General features: G+C 45.4%; 2 protein-coding genes across 2 annotated transcripts in view; one reads left to right on the forward strand and one right to left on the reverse strand.

Moving 5' to 3' along the window:
* Positions 1-410: 410 nt before the first annotated feature.
* Positions 411-9487, reverse strand: LOC127009480 (multifunctional procollagen lysine hydroxylase and glycosyltransferase LH3-like). The gene is made up of 7 exons (XM_050882588.1): positions 9308-9487; positions 7556-7694; positions 6036-6218; positions 4922-5026; positions 4424-4570; positions 4172-4297; positions 411-3668 (listed from the first exon to the last, which is right to left on the reverse strand). The coding sequence occupies exons 2-7, from the start codon at positions 7583-7585 to the stop codon at positions 3513-3515; spliced, it is 747 nt and encodes a 248-aa protein (XP_050738545.1). The 5' UTR covers positions 7586-7694; positions 9308-9487; the 3' UTR covers positions 411-3512.
* The window catches only part of LOC127009477 (immunoglobulin domain-containing protein oig-4-like), a 61893-nt gene continuing 47280 nt past the window's right edge, over positions 8885-23497 (forward strand). Inside the window, exon 1 of the mRNA XM_050882576.1 lies at positions 8885-9036. The gene's annotated coding sequence lies outside the window, so the exon portion shown is untranslated. The remainder of the gene's footprint in view (positions 9037-23497) is intronic.

The following is a 23497-nucleotide window of genomic DNA, read 5'->3' on the forward strand; positions in this document are numbered from 1 at the left end:
CTATAGGTTGTCTTTCCCATCTCAGTGCCTCTTATGCAGTTGTACAATCTGAGAAAAATCACCTACCTTAGTTTTTAGTCTCCAATTTTGTATTTTCATGATAAAAGCTGCGTGTTACTGCCATGCACGCCTGAAGGTTATAGCAAGGCAGCTAGTTTAAGTCTTACAGCTTCCTTGGCTGCTTTCTTCATACTTTTATTTAAATTTCCAGTTTCTCCAGCACTCACTACCCTAATATCGTCCTTGGTTAAAACTTGATGACTTCCTTGGTTAGCTGCTTCCTATCCTATTCTTTCTTTTAAACATCAGACATGCAAGGTAAAGTCCAACAACAAACTTATCATCCTTTCTTGCATGGAACTTGGATCTTTTAAATATGCGAATGACAAAAATATTTATATCAGTGTGGGTTGGTTGTGTAAAAACTTTATTTTAATCACTGATATTTGCACATAAGGTTTACATTCAGCATGCATAAAATCACTCATTGATATGACAGCTTTCTTACTATATCTAAAATAACAATCAATAAAAGTAGCACCACTCATAACTTCATCAACCTGGGCCAGTAGCCCTGATCAACAGCACAGCATTACAAATTATATCACATAACTGGAAAGGTATACCTTCATAAGACTGAAATATGCAACTTATATGCTTGTGGTATTATGCAACAGTGTAATACAACCTGCATCAGTGTTTCAGTCTCTGTAAAAGGTGGGGAAGAGGTCACAGGTGAGCTATGAATCAAAAAAAGATATCTTAACCTTCCTTCAGATGGCTGCAACTTTGAAAATAATCATCCACAAAGGTTATATCCTTTTCCTACATAAAGGATATAAGTTTTGATATGTATTTGGATGAAATGTCTCAACTTCCTTGAACTGCACAAACTGCACAATTATTAGTTACTGGGTATACTGTAAACTTTAAATCTTCAGAAATATGGAAATACAATCAAAATATCAAATGAGAATAATAATTAAATTCATACTGATGCAATGCAGACAATGCTGGCCTCAGTTTTCTTAACATCATGAAGTAGTGTCATGGAATCAGGTAAGAGTGAAGAGTGTGTAATCGTTGGCTTGGGGCGGTGGTTACACCAGGGCTGTGTATCCCACGGCCAGCCAGCCTCAGACAAACTCTAGCTTATAACTTGAACTCTATTTAAAGTATACTGCTTTGACAGTTCACCGAGCGGTCATGTGTGGTGCTGCCTGTATAGCCAATATGGTCAATTATACACAATTTTTACAGTAGAAATCAGATCAGCAAATATCAGAACCCATTGATCAAGTGTTATTTTGAGATAAATGTGAAAATAAAAATCAGCTAAACATAAAATACCACTTCCCATTTTGCAATGTGAAACTGATAACTTCTTGATGACTGAAAAAAATACCAAATTTATGTACATGCAACACTACTGCCTGTGTGCATCTAATATATTGTAAATGTACTTACAGCATTTATTATATTGGTAGTTCTAACACAATTCAAAAGAGTATCTACTTTTTTTCTTTGGTTACTAATGAGAAGTAATGTGTAAACTGTGGATGAGTCTTTGCCCTCACTTCTCATCAAGCATAGTATTCTTTCATTAGGAAAAGTTAACAGAGGATTCTATGGCACGGCTCTTTTTGAATATTTTGTAGGATCCAACACATGGTTCTTCAGGCTTTGCTTAAAAAATTAAATTTAAGAATATGTGATATATTCCATTGTGTCTCATGACAGAACCAAAAGGTTACATAGCTTCAATGTTACTTAAAACTTAAAACTTGTCAACATGGTCACACAGCATCCTGCTTTGGTGGGGTGCAGGGACAATGATGGTTATCAGGAATGCTGTAATAAAGATGCTTTTGGCCACTTGGTGGGAAAAGCACGTTGTAGCTTTTCACAGCCTTACCATTACACACAGATCATACTCTTGTTACTAAGGCAAATTTACAGTACTCATTACTAGCAAAAGCACATAAAAATACTCTATTAATTTCCTAAACATTCAGCCTTGAAGCAAATTTGGTAACACATTCCATTATAAAAAGAATGTCCATGCCTATCTTGTCCTGAATCCAACATGAAAAGGGGATGTACCACATCAAACACTATAAATATGACATAATTGCAACTGACCTACAAATATATTTGTGTTACACATTTATTTTAAGTGTACACGTTAACTGATTGGTTTTCATTTATACAAGAATAATTTGCATATTTCATGTGTTTCTGTAACAATGTTTCCTGATCATTCAATGAGCAGTTAATTTTTTCTTAAGATTTGTAAAAAATACAACCTGACAATCCTGGTATGGGAGATACAGTTCCTGCAAGAAAATATTCTCACAGATTTCCTCTTTTTGGATACTAGAGTGCATTCAGAGGTCACACCAACTATTTCACTAATGCCCTTGGGTTATGGTACTTCATCCTATGTCTTGGGCCACTTGTCAGGGTCATAATAACTGTGTTACATTCTAATTGTGTAACAACTATGTGACAAGCAGGAAATATAACTAACATCTAATTACTACAGTAACTAGTTTTCTTGCAGGGTCATGATGTTGTCACTGCAAATGGGAGTTTTGTGGCAGCAAGGCAGAGTGCTTATCTTGTAGTAAGGCTGAGTTTTGGGGAGGGAGACAGCATGAGGTGGAGGTGATTCAGTGGTCCTGCACAGCACTTTTATAAAACATTACCTAAACATTGTGATGACATATATATTATCTAACAAAGGAACTGCTGGGTGCTAAAGATAAAACAAATACATTCCTCATAAAGTAGAGTAATTGGGGGTCTCATATTATTACATTGTAAGCTACTGTATACACTAAAGTTTTGCAAGAATACAATATTAATATATTGGGCACTTTTATGATATTACCAATCAACTTCTTACTTCTAATGTACTGCATTAAAAATAGCTAAAAATAGAATCCATCTTAGATGCTTTTTAAAAATCACATCATTATAATAGAATCTGCAAGTATTTTGGAAGTATGACCTGGACATTTGTCATTAACAGTAAATCAAGTATGTGTCTTTTGGAAGTATGACGTTAGTGATGTACTTGAATGAGATGAGGACGTATACCTGAAGAGCTACAAGGTTAGTACAGTGGTATTTTAGTAGTTTTTGTTTTTGATGGTTATGGCATGTTAAGAAACAATCAACTGGCTGGAATGCTTATAAGCTATTACAAAGACTATAATATATCTACAGGAATGATCATACAAGAATATGTTGCTCATTTAGGAAGACAAGATGCTTTGGAAAGTTTGAAAGAAATGTCAATAAGCTATGTTAAGAAACAATCAACTGGCTGGAATGCTTATAAGCTATTACAAAGACTATAATATATCTACAGGAATGATCATACAAGAATATGTTGCTCATTTAGGAAGACAAGATGCTTTGGAAAGTTTGAAAGAAATGTCAATAAGCTATGGCCACCTTATGGACTAGAAATTCAGAAAGAAGGTTAACTTAGACTTAAAGCAAAATCACGGGTCAATGAAAGAGACCATGATGTAACGTGTTCCTTTGGTTGTCTGCAGGCCCTCGTGGTAGTGGGTGAGGCGGCCGGGATGCATCAGTGACCAACCCACTCTTGTGTCCACCACTGAGCAGTTGTACCGGATGAAATGAGCTCCACCTCCCTGAAATGAATGGTTTGAATTATATTTTGTGTATTCATTGTGAGCATTAACATTTCTGCCAACTGATAATTTTCTCGGTGCATACATTCAGGAGAAAAAAATCAAGTCAACCAATTTCAACCCTATTTACGACTGAGCTCAGAGTATAGTCCTATCAGAACAATGGAAGCCCTTCACATTTACCAAAAAGCTGCAAATCTTACTAATAACCCTGCTGGTGCAATACTCTGATGGCAACACTTTTGGCAGCTGCTCATTGGACAAAGGTCAAAATTTACTAGCACACCAAATTCCATTTTGTGTTTAGATTCGTGTTAATAAAGTAACTTCATGATAAATGAAATAAACAGAGGAACTGCGAGCTTAACACAATACATACATGAATAAAAAACAAGAATACATGACAATCAAATCCAAGGAGGAGGAAGACCTACACTGTGCTGCTTTTTCTCTTGCTTTAAGTTTTCTGTATTACATGTCAACAGGGAAAAGTTGAATCTCACCTCATAATCAATGTGTGGGCGATTGAGACCAACGTTAATTGTATAAGTAGAGGAATCATGGTGTGGGCGCAGGAAGGACTGCTCGGTAGGCCTGTATCTCACAATGAAGTTCATGATAGCTCGGGCCTGGAAGAAGTGACATAAAGGTCAGGGCTTCTTAGCTCAAAGATATTGGACACTTTTGTCTCAAATTTTTTATGAATAATTATTACTTTCATATTTTTCAGATGGCTTTTGTAAAGTGAAACTTACATCACTGTCATAACCTAAATAGACTTTCTCTGCCATGGGCTTGACATAGTTGCGAAGAATCCAGAGCCACTCTTGTTCATACTCCATCTGGTTCATGTGGATGTCAACTGTTGGTACATTTTCATAGCCACCAGCCAGTCTGGGGTCCTGAAACAGAGAACAGTTGCATTTTAACCACTCATAATAATATGACAGGATCAGGAAACTTATGTACTGATAAATGTCACAAGCAATCAAAATAATACATACTCATTGGAATGGCAGATAATTAGGTTACAAAGAGTGTAACCATTCTTGAATATCATATATAAAGTGATAATGAATTCATATGAAATATTAACTCAGTTATGTTCACTAAAAAATATGAATGAATTAAGTAAATTTGATTTTACCAGAATATAGGATAGAATAAATATAACAAAGTACATGTACCTTATCAGTTATATCTGCTTTTAAAGTAATTTAAGGCTTGGAATAAAAAAATAAGACTTTACTCACATTGTTGGTACCATCTGACCATCCACCATTATCGTCGGCCAGTTCAACGAGCTCCTTACAGAACCGTGGAGAGAACAGGGGGAACCAGTACACGTCGGGGCACGGCTGAGGGAGGAGGAGGCAACACCATGAATTATCTGGTATACAGTATAATGCAAAGTAAGACTTACACATTTGTCCTTTGCAACACGTCTTCCACACAAAGCAGAATAACACACAGAGTGAAAAATTAAGATTTCACAGTAAAATGAACTGCATTGTACATTCAGGCCACGTGCTGCAGGCATTAACCATCCCCATTCTGGTATTTCTAACCTGTTTACATTCCCACTGTCTGAGGGGCTAGTGGAAGGAAAACGATGTGACTCAACATATTGAGGAAAAAAAAAAAAAAAAAAAAAAAAAAAAAAAAAAAAAAAATCTGGATGAAATATATAAACAAAAAAAGCTTGTAACTGTTCAAAATGAGTATATACAAATGATGGAGTACAATCTGAGACTAAGCTAAGCTGAACTCAGTCTATTTTAAAAATGGGGTGGATGGTTATTTTTACCCCCTTTGAAAAAAAAAAAAAAAAAAAAAAATACATAGCTTAAGAATGGGTTAGTTCTGTGGTGTGACCTTGTGATTTACATCTTACAAAACTTCACTAGTTTTGATATTGCTATCATGGCAAGGAACAACACTCCTGGACAAAATTATTCTTTTCACTTCTATGTATCCTTCCCCTTGATCATAGTATCTTCTAACACCTCTTCAAGAAAGTTCCTCGAGAAAATCTGCATCAGAACTATGGATAGCTAGGTAGATACAAGGAATAGTTCTTATATCATTTTCGTTATTTCAAGTCAAATATATATATATATATATATATATATATATATATATATATATATATATATATATATATATATATATATATATATATATAAATATATATATATATATAGATATATCTATATAGCCTCAGACAGTGGGAATGTAAACAGGTTAGAAATACCAGAATGGGGATGGTTATATATATATATATATATATATATATATATATATATATATATATATATATATATATATATATATATATAAACATGCATAAAGTTTTTGTCCACTTACCATTTCATTGAGGTTCTTGAGGTTGACAGCATCCCAGTACTGCGCGTGGATGTAGCGCTTCTCCCAGTCCCGGCGGTTGGCCTTCATCTGCCACATGTCGTTGTGGAGGTATTTGGTGTGGAAGTAGTCGGGGTCCACCAGGTGGCCGTATTCCTCGAGGTTGGTGACGTACATGAACACGCCCTGAGTGTGTACATCTTGGTTAGCTTGCTAAAAAGATTCTGTTTACAGGAAATCGGAAATGTGTGATGAGTTTCATGAGATTAGCTTATCTGACCCTAGATGAAATTCCTTACTGGGTTGTCCATTACCCTATCCTCTCGAATGCAACAATAGCATCAACAATAAAAAAATCAGATATCAGTCAGTGCAACAAATATATGCCATTTTTTGAGGGCAAGTAGAAAATAAGGTGTAGCTAACAAACACCTCCTCGATATAGGCTAAACCACTACAGACATGAACCTAAAACAAGGGAGAACCTTGGTTACCTTCATCAGGGACAACAGTGTGACAGTAATAGGCTACTATCATTATGGCACCATACATTGCCTCCTGAACTCTATCTTTCCACTAAACCCCGAGCACGACCTTGGGAGTCGATGGAGCAGTGAATAATTATGCTCGTATTTGATGGAACAGAGAGGAAAGCAAGTTTAGTCTCTACTGTTTCATCGACTGGCAAGGGTCTTTGTAGCCACTGCTTCGGTGTTATGACTCACTAAATATACAGATTCCAGTGGCAACAGGACTTCTGTTATCCAGTGTACGGGTCAATTAGCAGAATAAATGTCCTTTTTAGGCGGAAAAAGAGGAATCTAGGTCTACAGTTTTATCTTGTAATGAAACGTTTTGTTATAGCGTAGTGAGATTTTCACTTTGTAACATGCACTTAACACCAAGCTCTGGCTAGGTAGCAAAGGCTATCCAGAGGCTGGTCAAACGAGTCAATGTCATGTCATCTACCTTGTTTATTAAATTAATTATTGCCTAAGTGTTAACACAATATTATCAAAGTAAATACTCCCATCTTAATCCGCTCAGCCTGCCATTAAAGAAAAAGTCTGCCTCTGCGACATGTGAGCGACATGTTAGAATCAGTGACTTTGCCTCTTTAATCAACGTTAATACTCTTGCAATTATTCTTACCGAAATGAAGTAAAAATCTGGCGTCACGAGGGAAGACCCCAAAAAGACAATTTATTTGATCTTCAGTAAATCGGGCGTTGCAACTATACCACATTTGCTTTACTGGAGAGGTGTGTGTTATTGAGGGAGGGGGGGAAGGGTCTTGGACGACAGGAAATGCGACGTGAAACAATTCCCAATGATGACCAAACACCATTCTACTTGCGTGGAGAAAGAAGTGGCAACATTGGGCATTAGAAAGGCTGAGGGGATTGGACATAAATAGAAGCGTATCATAAACCGTCGAACTTCATGAGATCATGGTAAAACCTGACGTCAAACAGATGATGATGATGGAGGGAGAACTAATGACAAAAGGGCATTAAGCTCACCTTCTCCCTCATGTTGGTTGCCATGGCCATGTCCGCGTCGTGCAGTCTGTAGATGAAGTTGGGCCGCGTCTGGGGGTTCCGCAGCACCGAGCCCAGCACCACGTACACAGCCGTGATGTAAGGGACGTTCCAGATGCCCCTGCAAAAACACCGACCTTGAAATAACCAGCCAGACAAGCGACAGCAGAGACACTGGGATAGGGGACTAGTTCACGGTAAGATATATATATATATATATATATATATATATATATATATATATATATATATATATATATATATATATATATATAGAGAGAGAGAGAGAGAGAGAGAGAGAGAGAGAGAGAGAGAGAGAGAGAGAGAGAGAGAGAGAGAGAGAGAGAGAGAGAGAGAGAGAGAGAGAGAGAGAGAGTGTAGGTCAGAATAAAAGTCGTAACCAAAAGTTTAACACGAGGGACGAATTATAACAGAAAATAAACAGCATAAACACACACACACACACACACACACACGAGGACTGAAAAAAATATACATCACCGTTGCATTTCATGTGCCCGAACAACCCCGACCAACCATATGGCGCGGGAAATGGCATCGTTGTCGTTTATCTCGTGTTTGCGACGCTTCCTGCCTTCCCGGAGCAGCCCGAGTGATTGACAGGAAGGTAGGGAAATTGAAGGGGGGTGAGGGGGGCGGGGGTGGGCGCTGTTGACGAGGGCGGTGACAGAATGGCAAGGCTGATAAGGAAGATGAGTGTTGGGGTGATGTGAGGGGTGTGACGGCGGCGGGAAAGGGTTATGTGGAGTGTGTTAAGGGTGATGTGAGGGAGAATGGAAGGGTGTGAAGGAGCCAGGAAAGGGGTGATGTGAGGGAAACAGGGAGGGGTGTTAGGGAGACAAGATAAGGGTGTGTGGGATGTGTTGAGGTGGTGTGAGGGATAATGGGAAAGGGGTGTGTGAGGGACATTGGAAAAGTGTGTGTTGGAAATAGTGTGAGGGAGATATTGGGGTGGTGTGAGGGGTGTGAGACAGACCACGAAGGGGTGTGTAAGTGTGTAGGGACTTAGAGTAAGTAAACGGGGAAGCAGCATGGGGGACAGAAATATATGGTGAGATAGGTGAAGGAGGGAAGGGGAACTATATGGTGTTATGGTGCATAAATCAACGAATAAACAGGTGAAAGAGGAAGCTTAGTAGTCGAAGGGAATATCTAATGAGAATCAGTAGCACCAGGTAGGAAGTTTGTGAGGCAGGCGAGGGGAAGCGAGCAACAGAAGGGGTAAGAGCGAGGGGAGAGAGAGCAGATGGAGGTAAGGGAGGGCGGGCCAGGTAGAGAGCCGTGAGGGGAGTAGGAGGAGGAGGTGGAGGGGCGGAGTTGTCTGCGAGGTATATGAGGCGAGGCTGGGAGGCCGCACCTTCCAGTTTGTCCTCATCCCGGCCGTGGCCACATCACCGCCACACCATCACTACCGTCGCGACACACACCGGCGCCACTGACAGGTAGGAGCCACAGTGGGCCGCACGAGCCGTCACGCGTGGCGCCTCGCGTGGCACCAACAGTTTCATCAAGGTGTGCCAGTAACGCAATACCCGCGAGTTTGTGGCAAGTTTGGGAAGTGGTCAAGAGATAACCGTTAATAACATCGAATTATGCAAATGGAGACGGAAATCAATTAGAAGAAAACGTGTTGGGGGCGGTGCGAGAAGGCAGGGGAGTGTGGGGTGGCTGAATCCACGTGCTGCCGCGACACACACACACACACACACACACAGGTCATGGGTCACAGCGGATGGGCGTGAGGGATCCCGCGCCACCACGGGCCGGGAGTGGAGGAAGGGAGGGTAATGCCCACGAGGCAGGAAGTTGTGAGGCTGGATGAGGTGATGGCACCGGGGGGGGGAGGGGGGGGGGGTTGAGGGTAGGCGCAGGTGGCTCTCTCGAGTGCCGCTTTCGGTGTCAAGTGTCAGGTGGTGTCACCTTCACTCGGTGCCTCTTACTCAGCCACCTGACCGCAGCTCACGTGGCGGGACTCCCAATGCACGGCTTTTTTCCCTTATTCATGACAGTAAAATTTTTATTTATCTCCTAAGTTTATTTGATCATTTGCACATTCTATTTATGTGTGAAGGACCACGGCGCTAACAGTTTATCTTGCGGTACCAGTGGTTATCCCCAGCCTATTATTGCACGGCGTACGTGAAACTCTTCGGTGATCTTTACTTTTCTCCCCGCATGTCTCAAACTCGCCAGCTGACCGAAGTCGTGATTGAAGGTTGAGTTCGTGTGTGATTTTCGTTCGTAATAAGGTTTACCGAAAGAGCAGTATTTGTTTTCCTCTTTCACTCAAGTTGGTGTGTGATGCATGGACGCCTTCCCGGCACCATGCACTGTTTGCAGCCGTCACCGCCTGGCGTGAGGACTTCTTGGGCGCCACGTTCCCAAGCGTAAACTGCCTACTCATACCTGGGTAATGCACCAGCAGTTTGTGGGTGAAGGCAGGGTGGAGGGCCTGGGCTATGACTTCTTTCCTCACGCGGCCTTTCCTTTACCACCCAACCGGAGTGTGGCTCGCTGAGTACACGGCACTAATGGTGACACAAGTTGCTGGAGGTGGAAGGCAGTCGAGGAGGACCCGCGAAGGCCTTACAGGATGACGGTGGAGAGGAAAACCCTCGATTTGGCCGGAGGGAGCTCCTTGGTGTTTCCTTCTCCACCAGGTGTGTCAATTAACGGGAGCACAATATTACAAAGTTAGCACGCTGTATGAAGACAAGATTTTCCGCTGTACGTGCCAGAAAAGTCTGACGCCATGCTATACTGTATCATTTCCGCCTACTCGTAAACTAAATAATAACAGTGTATTAATTGTCTCCTTCGCGGATAAAAAAGAATATAATGAATTTCTGAATATACCTAATAAACCAGAGAAGGCAATTTAAAACTCAAGCCATACTCTGCATATTGGTTTGTACTCAGCCTCGCATCGCCCTCCCCCCAAAATAATAACAAATAAACAAAGTAATAAATAAATAAAGTAATAAAAATTCAGGATACCATTTCCAATACGGCGCAACGACAAGCCGGAAACGCCTCTGGTCCCTGAACCACAACGACACTTCTCTTCACGATGACCGAATCTTCTCCCCTTCTCTTCCTCTCTTCACGACAATCTTCCCTTCCCTCCCCTCCCTCCATTCATGATAACCTCCCCTCTTCCCCTTCTCCTTCCTCCCCTCGACACCCTATTTTTTATACCGAACTCTGGATACTAAACTGTACTCAGCCTCGCACTGAAAAACAAAAGAAATAAGAAAGAAAATCAGTATATCATTCCCAATACGGAGCAGCGGCAAGCCTGGAGACGCCTGTGAGACCCTCCAAGCCAGACTCTGCCCTACTCTGGATATGATTTTGAACTCAGCCTCGCATTGCAAAAAAAAAAAAAGTATGTCACTCCCACCACGGCGCATTGCAAGTATATCATTCCCACCACGGGGCAGCGGCGAGCCTGAAGACGCCTGCGGGCCCCTCCGAGCCAGACGCGATCCATCAGGCGGGTGTCAGGTGCGGGCCACGTGTGATGACCACGGCAATGACTCCCTAACAGGCGCGCACAACAAACCCTGATGGATCCTCGTCGTCGCGCCATCAAGCACACGAGGGAACAGCATCTTCAGCCTTGCATCAGCCTTCCCTTCCCCCTCAACGGTCCTGCCTCCTCCCACTCAAACGCCCCCTCCCGGGCATCACAGCGGACACATTCACGCCGAGAAGCGATTTTCAATCCAATTTTGAAAGAAGTGGAGTCCGGAGATGACGGTAACGGCGGGTGTGATGGTCTCCCTAAGCCCCTCCAGCGCCGGCGAGACACGGCCAAGATTGCACGAAGGATCCTCCCCGCCCCCACCCGCCCACAGACACCGCTCTTCACGATGATTCCCTTTCTTTTTTCCTCCTCTCCTCCCACCAACACATCTCTTCACGAACGCTCCTCCTCCCCATCCTCTCCAACACCTCTCTTCACTACGATTTCCTCTCTTTTTCCCTCTTCTTCTCCCACCAACACTCCTCTTCATAATTTTTCCTTCCCTTCCCTCTTTTCCTTTCCTCTACCCCCCAACGGCACCTCTTCACGACCATTCCCCCTTCCTAACATTAACGACACTTCTTCCCTTCTCTTCACGATGAGCTTTTCTTCCTCTCCCTTCACTACACTTTCCCCTCCCCTCCGTCCATTCATGACAGTCTCCCTTCTTTTCGCTCTCCCTCCTCCCCGTGACGCTCCGTCATCCCCTTTCATGACAATCTCCCTTTCCTTTCATTCACGCCAATTTCCTTTCTTCTCCCTCATTTTCCAACCCCGACGCATCTCCTTTTCTCCCCTCCTCCTCCACTGCAGTTTCTTCTCCCCTCTCTCTCTCCCTCTTCCCCTGACATCTCACTTTCTCACCTCTCGCAACGATTTCTCCTCCTCTTCCCCTCCTTTTTCTTCCATTACGATAATATTTTGTTTTTTTGACACAACCCCTTCTTTCCCTGCCCCTTCCACTCCCCGGCCACCTTCTGTTTCTTTCCTTCTTCTTCTTTCCCTGTCCCCCCCCCCCAACCCCCAGCCACTTGCAGTTTTATAATCGCCATAGTATTCATTTTCTGCACATCAGTTTTCCGCTTGCAATAATTTATCCATGAACTCGATTTTCATCACTGCTTGTTCCTGGTTTGTCTTGTTTATATGCACCACTCTGTTAGGTTTTCCGCATCTCATATAATAGTTCCCTTCTTCTCACTTCTTTGACCCTCTCTTACCTGCCCTGCCCCCTCCTGCTCTCGGCCATCCGTAGACCCCCTTCAATTACCCTGACGCCATCCACTTTCCTCGGTGTTACTTCTTTTATCTTTTACCTCGATCTTGTTTCCACCTCATTTCCAGGTCCCCGTTTGTTTCCCTCCACGCCCAATTCTTGCCATATCCCTTAACCACTTGATCTCTCTCTCTCTCTCTCTCTCTCTCTCTCTCTCTCTCTCTCTCTCTCTCTCTCTCTCTCTCTCTCTCTCTCTCTCTCTCTCTCTCACACACACACACCCACACACACACACACACACTTATTAAGATGTCTTCTCCTCCTCCTCCTCCTCCTCCTCCTCTTCCTCTTCCTTCTCATTTTCCTTCCCGAGAATCTGTCATCTCTTCCTTTGTCCCCCGCAATCAGCGTCCTTCAGCTGGGAGGGAAGGAAGGAAGGAAGGCAGGATGGAGGCGGGGAGGCAGGGAGGGAGGGGTTAAAGTGGATGTGCCGCAGTCCTGTACTTCTGTCCTCAAACACACTACGAAGGCTCCTCACAGGACTCTCCGTAACCTTGGTGCATCCTGCGGGCACTGACCTCGCCGTACTTCCAGCCTGGCGTGGCCGACCCGTCACCGCCGAGCGTCTTCGCAAACACCGTCTTAGAGTGGTTATGAGTGACGAACTGACGTGAATGAAAGGCTAATCTTAATTTATTCCTGTCTTTGTTATTCCTTTGTGTACGAGAACGAGTCAGCTGAAAACAAGCTACTGAATTCCTTTTGTTCCGTGCAGAGATAGTAAAACATTTAGTCATGATATTGAATACGTGAATACTCAAGTTTACAACCAAGTGGGTAGCGGACACAAACGAGCGTCCGAAAAAAAACAAAAAAAACTGGAGGATCCATTAATGAATCGATATCTCTTGCTTCTAATCCCCATTCAATGTACGTACTGGAGTTAATGATAGTCTTTAAGCTTCTTGTCTTTTCTTATTTGAATAGATAGATAGATAGATAGATAGATAGATAGAGAGAGAGAGAGAGAGAGAGAGAGAGAGAGAGAGAGAGAGAGAGAGAGAGAGAGAGAGAGAGAGAGAGAGAGAGAGAGAGAGAGAGAGAGAGAGAGAGAGAGAGAGAGAATGAAGACTCGAGTGGGAAGGGCCTGGAAGAGTCACTGGGATGGAATTGGAAAATGATAACGACGGGGACAAGAACGGCGAGGGGGAGGGAAGTTGTGTTTGTGAAAAGCTCTTCCCGGGGCAGGAGAAGGGAGAGAGCTTTCTGAGGGTTACTATGAGGGTCACATTCTAAAACATTTCGGCGCCCAAGTAGACTACACATATTTGACAAGGTTTTCGTAGGAGTTTGGGGCATTTCCAGGGGTAGTTTAATGACCCTGGTGGTAGTTTGACCCTTCTTCTGTACCATGAACCTAAAAAAAACACTCATTAGAACCCGACTCATCTCCTTTTTCGCCTTTGGAAATAGTGGATGTGAGAGGCGGAAGCGTCTGAGAATACCCAAGGCCTATAGTTAGTTAGTTTATTGACCAAAAGGTGAGAGCCGAAAGAGTCTGAATTCGGACCTCAGCGTAGAGAAGAGGTGGTGCGTGATGGCTGGCTGACGGGCGGCGAAGAAACACACGAAAAAGTCGATCCATCTGCTGACACTCACTGACCTAAACCCGTTGACTTACGCCGCTTCAATTAACACTGTGACCCATTAGTGTACGGGCGTCACTGTCCACCGGCCCGCACTAGTGGAGGAGGGGAAGAACGGGGGGAAGGTGACGGGTGGAGGAGGAGGAGGAGGAAGCTGGAAAGGATAAGCTGGATGAGGAACAGGAGTGATGGCAAGGGCTGAGGTATGCTGTTGGTGTTTGTAGTTATTGTTTACTATTTTTACATTTATTAAGACGAGAATGACGAGGAAGATAAGGAGGAGGAGGAACAGGAGTGATGGGCTGAGGTGGGCTGCTGGCGTTTACGGTAATCGTTTATTATTCTTTAAGGCATCGTTACACTGCTTTTGTGACCTGCCTCATCCACCTCTCATAGGCACCACTTCTCACTCCTTACTCTTTCCCCGTCCTCCTCTACTTTCACATTTAATGGTTAACTAATAATTTTTTACTCGGCGATTATATAGCATTACAATATTATTTCCGGATATTCTTGCAACATTAGTGAACTGTAATGATGTATAGCATTTTCTCAACATTCGTCGGTTTTCATGAAGCTTAAGTAATCGTCCTATGGTATAATGTGTGAGACAAAAACGAGAGATCAATTCAATTTCACATCAAAGGATAATTACATCATATGCTTCGTCAGCGGAATGGAGTTGGTGAAACAAAAGAGCAGCGAATCACATCCATGAACGCCCGCCTGCCCAGCCCTACAACACACAAGCCTTCCCCTGCGTGCGGGATGAGGGCGAAATATAAGTAAAAGCTCTGCACTAAAATGATAAAAGGTTTGCCGGGCGGACCATCGCTTGCATGCTTCCCCGAGGCCCGAGGGTGCACGGAGCCAATCCCGCCCCTGCATCTTGCCCTGCACACACACACACACACACACACACACACACACTCTCTCTCTGACGGCGTGTGTAGTTTACTGAATGAGGAAGCCACTTGTTGAGGGAGAAACTAATGATTACAGAGGCATGACAAAGGAGGAAGAGGTGGAGGTGGTGGTGGTGGGCGTGAGGTGGGCGAGCTGAGGCGAGGAGGGGTATTAGGGGATATGTTAATCTCTCTCTCTCTCTCTCTCTCTCTCTCTCTCTCTCTCTCTCTCTCTCTCTCTCTCTCTCTCTCTCTCTCTCTGCTAATTCAGTTACCCTTCCTTTTATAAACACAGCACGACAGCAGTAGCGCAGGAAACTTTTTGACGTTTAGACTGACTGACTGACTGTGAGTGTGTGTGTGTGTGTGTGTGTGTGTGTGTGTGTGTGTGTGTGTGTGTGTGTGTGTGTGTGTGTTTGCGTCTCCATCACGGCCCATCAAATCCTCCTCAGCTTGGGCGGCGAGTTGGTCGAGTCGCGTCATTAGAGAGGCTCTGAAGTTTGCCTTTATCCCATTACCTGCATGGGCGGCGCCTCGGCAGGGGGAGAACGACCCCCGTAAGCGCCCTGGTGAGGAGGAGGAGGAGGAGGAAGAGGAGGAGGAGGGGGGAAGGGGAGTAGAAGGACGAGGATTAGGGAAGAGAAGTAGAAGGAGAAAGAGGAAGGGGAGAAGGGGGAGGTCGAGGAGGAGCAGAGAGGGGAAAGGAAGAGGAAGAAAGGAACAAGTAAAATGGAAGTGATGGATGAGGGGAGGATTACAGTAGGAAGGAAGGAAGGAAGGAGGGAAGGCACGGAGGAAGGCGGTGATGAATGGAAGGAAGGAAGGAAGAAGGGAAGAGAAAGAAAAAGAAGAGAAGGGAGGGGAACGGAGAAATAATAAAAAAAATGAGAGAGAGAGAGAGAGAGAGAGAGAGAGAGAGAGAGAGAGAGAGAGAGAGAGAGAGAGAGAGAGAGAGAGAGAGAGAGAGAGAGAGAGAGAGAGAGAGAGAGAGCAGGTCCCTCTGCCCCTCCAGCAACAGCATGTCTCAGTAAGCTTTGAAATATATGAAAGAGCTACACGGGCGAATATATTTTGAAGCCCGTGCAAAGGATGAGAGAGACAATAGGGAGAGGGAAGGGAGGGAGGGAGGAGGGGAAAGGATGGAGGGGAAGTAAGGGAGGAAGAACAGGGGAACAGGAAAATGTGAGTGGTATGGTATGTATAGGGAATGTGTGTGTGTGTGTGTGTGTGTGTGTGTTAGATAGATAGACATATAGGTAGAGAAAGACAGACAGACAGACAGATAGACGGGAACACACACACACACACACACACACAGGGAGACGCTCAGACAGACAAACAGAATAAGAAATAAAAACAAGAAACAAATAAGCGAACCCTCTCTCTCCCTCGAGCCAAAATTAAGGGGAAAAGTCAATAGACGAAAGAGAAAGACAAATATTATAAAGAAATGAGTTTGGTCAGTAAGCGAGGGGAAGAAAAAGAGGGGAGAGAAGTGATTGGCTGAGTGAGGGCAGGAGAGGACAGGGACGGGGAAAAAACGGGACGAGGAAGACGCGGGACACGGAAGAAACAGGGCGGAGATAGGACGGGTAGGGACAGACATGATGGGACTGAGGCAAGACAAAGTTAGGTTAGGTTAGGTTAAGTTGGGACGGGGCAGAAAGAGAATAAAAACAAGGCAGGACCAAGAAGAGACGGGACAGGGCGGAGATGGGGCAGGGAACACTTTGAGGGGCGAGGCAGGATGGAAATGGGGCAGGACAGGTGTGGAGAGGGATGGATAGTGAGTGAGAACGGGACAGGACCAGGTAGAGACGGGACGAGACGGAGAAAAGACAGGTTGCAGAGGGTTGGGCGGGGCGGGGCGGGGCAATAGCAGCGGCGGGGCGGAGAGGGAAGGGCTGATGGAGTCACGAGGGGACGTAATGTAATCCCCTCGAGGGACGCCAATCTTCAAACATGAAAGGGGAAAAACATCATCACCGCCAACAAAGAACAACAAAAAGAACGGAGCAGGAAGGGGGCGACGCACGCACGCACGGACGGACGGACGGACAAAATGGAGAGAAACAGACACACATATAGACGGTAATAATAAAGTCACGCCATTGCTGGTCAGTGTTTGTGTGCGGGAGGAAGGGGGTTGAGCACTTACCAGTTTTATGTACAGTATGTTAAGTGAATGCGCTCTCTCTCTCTCTCTCTCTCTCTCTCTCTCTCTCTCTCTCTCTCACACACACACACACACACAGGCAGGAGAGCAGGGCGGACAGCTCAAATTAGGTTGTAGCGTACAGTGGCGAGGCAAGGCAGGGAGGCATGGAGGCAGGGGGAGGAGAGAACAATTGAAGGGGGGAGATGTCCTGTATGGGGGGGCGGTGCGGGGGTAGATAAGAGGGAGAGAGGCATTAAAGAGTGGGTGTTAAGAGGAGGCAGGAAGGGGGAGGTAAGTGGGCATTGGGGCAAGAGGGCAGGCGACGCTCTCAATGTCAATATTGTTCTCTCTCTTCCTGTCATGATGGTGGCTGCTCAGGTGGTTCACAGGTTCATAACGCAGTCTCGAGCCTCGGTTCGTTCGGTCACACACATGAAGCATACTCTTATTTTACTTTTGCCAAGGCGTTCACTTGAGTCTCTCTGGAATATTTTAGTGTAAAGAGCATCATGGATATTCAGATAAAGATGGTGAGGCTTAAATTTATATGAACCACGGTTTTCATCAGTTTCTTTGGCTAGGTCGTCTGCTCATATTGTTGTTTAATGATTGCTCCCCCCGGGCCTACGTCCTGGTCCTACCCTCTTCTTATTCTCTGTCTACCTATCCCAATTTCCTAACCTAGCCTAACCATATCTTACCCCATAAAGCTTAATATAGACTTCGGGTAAGACAATGAAGCATACATTCGCTTGGGATATGCCACGGCGTTCACCAAGATTATAGTTATTACACTTTTGTAACGACCTCCTTCGTCTCTCCTGAGTATTTCAAAGTCGATGGCACAGGGCTGACGGTGACATGCAGGTGATTCAAGGTTCTTTCCTACTTTACTACAGGTGTACGTAAGCCCAGCAGGTATCAACCACACGGGCAGGTGAAAGTTAAACCAAATCAGTGCTATGTAGAGAGTAAATATTCGGTTGGCAGGTCGGTCGAGGGTTCACTGGAGTGTTTCGTTGGTTCGTGATACAGTGGTTGGGCTCGCTGGCATTCGCTCTGCTTATCAGGACTTTACCTCCCCACCCCCCCTACCGCCGCTGCCACTACTACCACCGTCACCGCAGAGAGCCTTGAACCGTTTTATTTGACATTTATTTTCTCTTTCATGGCGTGTGTGTGTGTGTGTGTGTGTGTGTGTGTGTGTGTGTGTGTCGACGGCCTTATCTCGCCGCCGCTGTTTGTCGTTCATTTTCCCGCTTGCTCGCTGACTTTTATGCTACTGATGATGATGATGATGATGATGATGATGATGATGGTGGTGGTGATGTGTGGTGCGTCAAAGCGAGTCTCTGTGTTTTTTAACGTTTTCTTTTCTTTCTTTTCTGTTTGTTTAGTTTCCGAAGCCGTTTTTATTTTCTTTAACCGAGGGATAAAACGAATCAGGGTCGACACACCAATACGAAGGTTTTGAAACTCCAATTTTTCCTTTGTTATTTTCTGTGCGTGAGAGAGAGAGAGAGAGAGAGAGAGAGAGAGAGAGAGAGAGAGAGAGAGAGAGAGAGAGAGAGAGAGAGAGAGAGAGAGAGAGAGTCTGAATAGCGTGCATGGGGAACATAATCAAGATACCTATTGTTTTAACCGAGTCATTTTTCCTCCGTCTAATAAACTCTTCTTAATCTTCCTCTTTTAATCAGGGACTGTCTTCTTTTCTTCTTTAGTTCTCGGGATGAAACGATACAAAATTTGGAGAGGACCGACTGAATGACTGACTGACTGACTGACTTAAATGACTGACTGGTTGACTGACTGACTAAATGACTGACTGACTGATTGACTGACTAATTGGCCGGCTAACTGACTGACTAACTGACTAAATGACTGACTGGTTGACTGACTGACTGACTGAACGAATGAATGACTAAGTGAATGAATGAATGAATGAAGGAAGAGAAACAAACAAAAGAAAACAAGTGAAGAAAAGGACACATGGGAGGTGGAAAATAAAGAGAGAAACCCACACGGAAGAAAAGACCGACGGCATAAAACGAAGCAGAAGACCAAAAAGAAAAAAAATATATATATGTTAAAAGGAAAGCAAGTGGAGGGAGATTAAACGACGATAGAGACGCGACGGATTAAAGGAGGCGGTACTGTATTTGCTCATTAATATTTTTAGAAAGGGCGGGATGAGAGAGCCGGGGGAGGGAGGGAGGAACGCGTAAGAGGAAGCGGAAGGGAAATGGAAAGAGATGTTGAAAGGCACAGGTAATAAAAACTGAGGAGGTGGGAGGGGAAAAATAAAGGTAGGGAACGAGTGGAACGGATGGGACGGGATCGGAACGGAAGGGGAGAGAAATATACAGAGAAGGGAGGTGAAGGGGGACGAGAGGAGAAGAGAGGGGGATATTGAAGGGATAGGAACGGATGGGATGGGATAGGAACGGAAGGGAAGAGAAATACACAGAGAAGGGAGGTGATGGGGGGGGGGGGAGGAGAAGAGAGGGGAACATATTAAAGGGATAGGAACGGATGGGATGGGATAGGAACGGAAGGGAAGAGAAATACACAGAGAAGGGAGGTGAAGGGGGACGCGAGAAGAGGATAGGTGGATATATTGAAGGGATAGGAACGGATGGGATAGGATGGGATAGGAACGGAAGGGAAGAGAAATACACAGAGAAGGGAAGTGAAGGGCGCCGGGAGGAGAAGAGAGGGGGACATATTAAAGGGATAGGAACGGATGGGACGGGATCGGAACGGAAGGGAAGAGAAATACACACTGAAGGGAGGTGAAGGGTGCCGGGAGAAGAAGAGAGGGGGACACATTAAAGGGATAGGAACGGATGGGAAGAGAAACACGCAGAGAAGGGAGGTGAAGGGGGGGCGGGAGGAGAGGATAGGTGGACATATTGAAGGGATAGGAGAGGAGAGAGAAGGGAAGGGAAGAAAAGAGGGAAAGAAAATGGTTAACTGAAATGATATGGAAGGATGGGTAAGATAGGAACGGGAGGAGTGGGAAGGGAATGGAAAGGAAGGGAAAGGACAAAGGTGGAAAAAAAGGGACAGAAAGGGAGAGGAAAGGGAAGTGAATGAAAAGGATATACAGCAAAGGAAAGGAAAGGGAAGGGAAGGGAAGGGAGACGGGGAGATAAAAAATGGAAATGAAAGGGAGGGGAAAACCAGGGAAGGGAGAAGGGGAGGAAAGGAAGAAAAGTAGAGAGAAAGGGAGGGAGGGAAAGGAAAGTAAGGCAGGGAAGGAGAGAAAGGAAAGGGAAGGGATGAGAAGGCAGGTAAATGTAGGAGGAGGGAAGGAAAATGAAGGAAGGGAAAGCTAAATGAAGGAAGGGAGGCGAGAGGAAGGGGAGGAGGCCAAGGTATACAGGCACGGCGTAAGTAATTATAGATTAACACGTTACACCTGCGACCTAATTATTCAGGTACATAGCCACCCGCCTCACCTGAGCGGCCGAGGCGAGTTTGCTTTACTTTAAGGGGAGGGAGAGAACCAGGTCAACAACGACAAGAACAACAATATAATAACAGTAACAATAATAATGGTGGTAATGATAAGAACAACGATACTACTACTACTACTATTACTACTACTACTACTATTACTACTACTACGACTACGACTACTACTACTAACTATTCCTCCTCCTCCTCCTTCTACTACTACTACTACTACGTCCTCCTCCTCCACCTCCTCCTCCTCCTTCTACAACTACCACTACCACCACTACTACTACTACTACTACTACTACCGCCACCACCACCAACACCACCAACATCAACAACAACCAAGGCAGGGAAGTAGCTTAGTTTGGGTTGCGAGGTAGGTAAGTTGAAGGTCCCTTGGCTGGCTTTTCACATACGACCCGAGGGTGTAAAAATATAGGCCCCGTGTAGCCTATTAGTGGAGGGGGGTTTCAGAGCGGCCTGCAGGAGAAGTGGAGGCAGGGCGCTGGGTGACGGGAGGGTGGGTAGGTGAAGGAGAGAGGGTAAGGGAGGATAATGAAAGGGAGTTTGGGGATGGGTGTTGAGTGAGTGAAGGAAAAGGGTGAAGGAATGTGGAAGGGAGGGGAAGGGAAGGGTGGTGGGCGCTGGGTGGTGCTGTATAGGGAAGGGGCAGCGGAGGGAGAGTAAGGGAAGAGGGTAGAGCGGTGGGTTCAGGGTGGCAGTGTGAGGGAAAGAAGGGGGAGGGAACATAAGGGAAGGGGGTTGGGCGTTGGGGGTGGGTGGTACGGTGAAGGAAAGAGGGAAGGAGGGGAGGAGGAAGGAAGGAAGGAAAGGGGTTGGGGGTTGGGTGGGGGTGGGAGGGTGAAGGAAAGAGGGGAAAGGAGGGAGAGGGAGGAAAGGAAAGGGGTTGGGCGTTGGGTGTGGTTGGGACGGTGAAGGAAAGAGGGGAAGGAGGGGAGGAAGGGAAGGAAAGGGGTTGGGGTTTGGTTGTGGGTGGGAGGGTGAAGGAAAGAGGGGAAAGGAGGCGGAGGGAAGGAAAGGAAAGGGGGTTGGGCGTTGGGTGTGGGTGGGAGGGTGAAGGAAAGAGGGGAAGGGAGGGGGAGGGGAGGAAAGGAAAGGGGGTTGGGCGTTGGGTGTGGGTGGGAGGGTGAAGGAAAGAGGGGAAAGGAGGGTGAGAGGAGGGAAGGAAAGGGGGTTGGGCGCTGGGTGTGGCTGGGAGGATGAAGGGAAGAGGGAAGGAGGGTGAGAGGAGGGAAGGAAAGGGGGTTGGGCGTTGGGTGTGGGTGGGAGGATGAAGGGAAGAGGGGAAGGGAGGGGGAGGGAAGGTAAGGGAAGGGGGTTGGGCGTTGTGTGTGTGTGGGAGGATGAAGGGAAGAGGGGAAGGGAGGGGGAGGGAAGGGAAGAAAAGGGGGTTGGGCGTTGGGTGTGGGTGGGAGGGTGAAGGAAAGAAGGGAAGGGAAGGGGAGGGAAGGGAAGGAAAGGGGGTTCTATGCCCATAGTTACATAACCATAAGGGATCGATCAACAAGTAAACTTGTAGTATAAAATATGAATAACTGGGCTACAAATAACATAAACGTACCTAAACAAACACCACAACGATCATAACACTTAAGGAAAAATATAAAACACATAATAACGAATAAACAAAGAATAAAGTTAAAACACACGTACTCCTAAACGTAAAAGAAAGAGAAAGAGAGGGAGAAAGATAAAAAAAAGACAGGAACCCCATTAAAACTCTATTCGCTTTCTTTTCCTCTTAGTCTATTTTTTCGCTGCGTTATTATCCCTTCGATTAGGTAAGTTCCGGATGAAGAGACAAGAGAGGGAAGAGGAAGGAGCGAGCAGGGGAGCGGAGACGAAAAGAAAGAAGAGGAAAGAGGGGAAAGGGGAGCGAGAGAGCAGGAGAGAGGGAGAAAAGGAGAGAGCCAGCGAGCGAGAGAGAGGAGGGGAAACGAAGGGAGAGGCGAAGAGAAGGAGTCAAATCAATGCTACCGGAAGGCACTGAAGTAAAATTTTCGAGGGAAGAAGGGGCGTGGCGAAGGCGGCGGTGGAAAGCGATGGTAAGATATGGAGGAAGCGGTTGGTGGAGTGGCAAAAGGAGAGATAATGGTAGGAAAGACAGGTGGTGGTGGTGGTGGTGGTGGAGGGGCGTAACGGTGGTGGAGGTGGGGAGCGATGGTACGGTATGGAGGCAGCGGTTGGTGGAGTGGCAGAAAGGAGTAATAATGATATGGAAATGTAGTGGTGGTGGTGGAGGGGCGTAACATTGGTGGTGGTGGTGGTGGTGAAAAGCGATGGTATGGTGTGGAGAAAGTGGATGATGGTGTAAAGGAAGAGAGACGAGATGGTAGGGGTAGTGGAGAGGCAAGTTGGTGGTGATTGTGGTAGTCGTGGTGGTAGGGAAAGTTGTTAGTGGTGGTGGTAATGGTAGTGGTAGTTGGTGGAGTCGTCTAATCAGTGAGGGGAGCATAGTGGAGGCTGCGATGGTGGTGGTACCGGTGGAAATAACAGTGTAGAATAGGGTGGAAAGGTTCAGGACGAGAGGACGAGAAAGGCGGAGCGAGGAGGGGGCGAGGAAACGTAAATGGAAATACGAATTAATGAAAAAAAAGGGAGCACGGGGGATACTGTAATGGAGTGAGAGGAGGCCGACACAAAATCCCCCGGAAATTAAGAAATGGATTACATGAGACAACGATGGGTGAAAGGCTGGCTGTGTGCGTGTGTCTGTGTATGTATGTGTGTGTATGTACGTCTGAGTGTGTGTGTGTGTGTGTGTGTGTGTGTGTGTGTGTGTGTGTGTGTGTGTGTGTGTGTGTGAGTGTGTACGAGTGAGTTTAGAGTAGACTCAAGAGGTTAAAATCATTAGGTGAACAAGTAAGGCGAGAAAAAAAAGGATGAAAATTAATGAAGATATGAAAAAAATGAGGAAAAAAGTGGTTGTCGTCTTTTCTTTTTGTAATACGCCGCCGGAATTCCTT

Source organism: Eriocheir sinensis, chromosome 4 (genome assembly GCF_024679095.1).
Source record: "Eriocheir sinensis breed Jianghai 21 chromosome 4, ASM2467909v1, whole genome shotgun sequence".
In the NCBI taxonomy this organism is placed as follows: Eukaryota; Metazoa; Arthropoda; class Malacostraca; order Decapoda; family Varunidae; genus Eriocheir; species Eriocheir sinensis.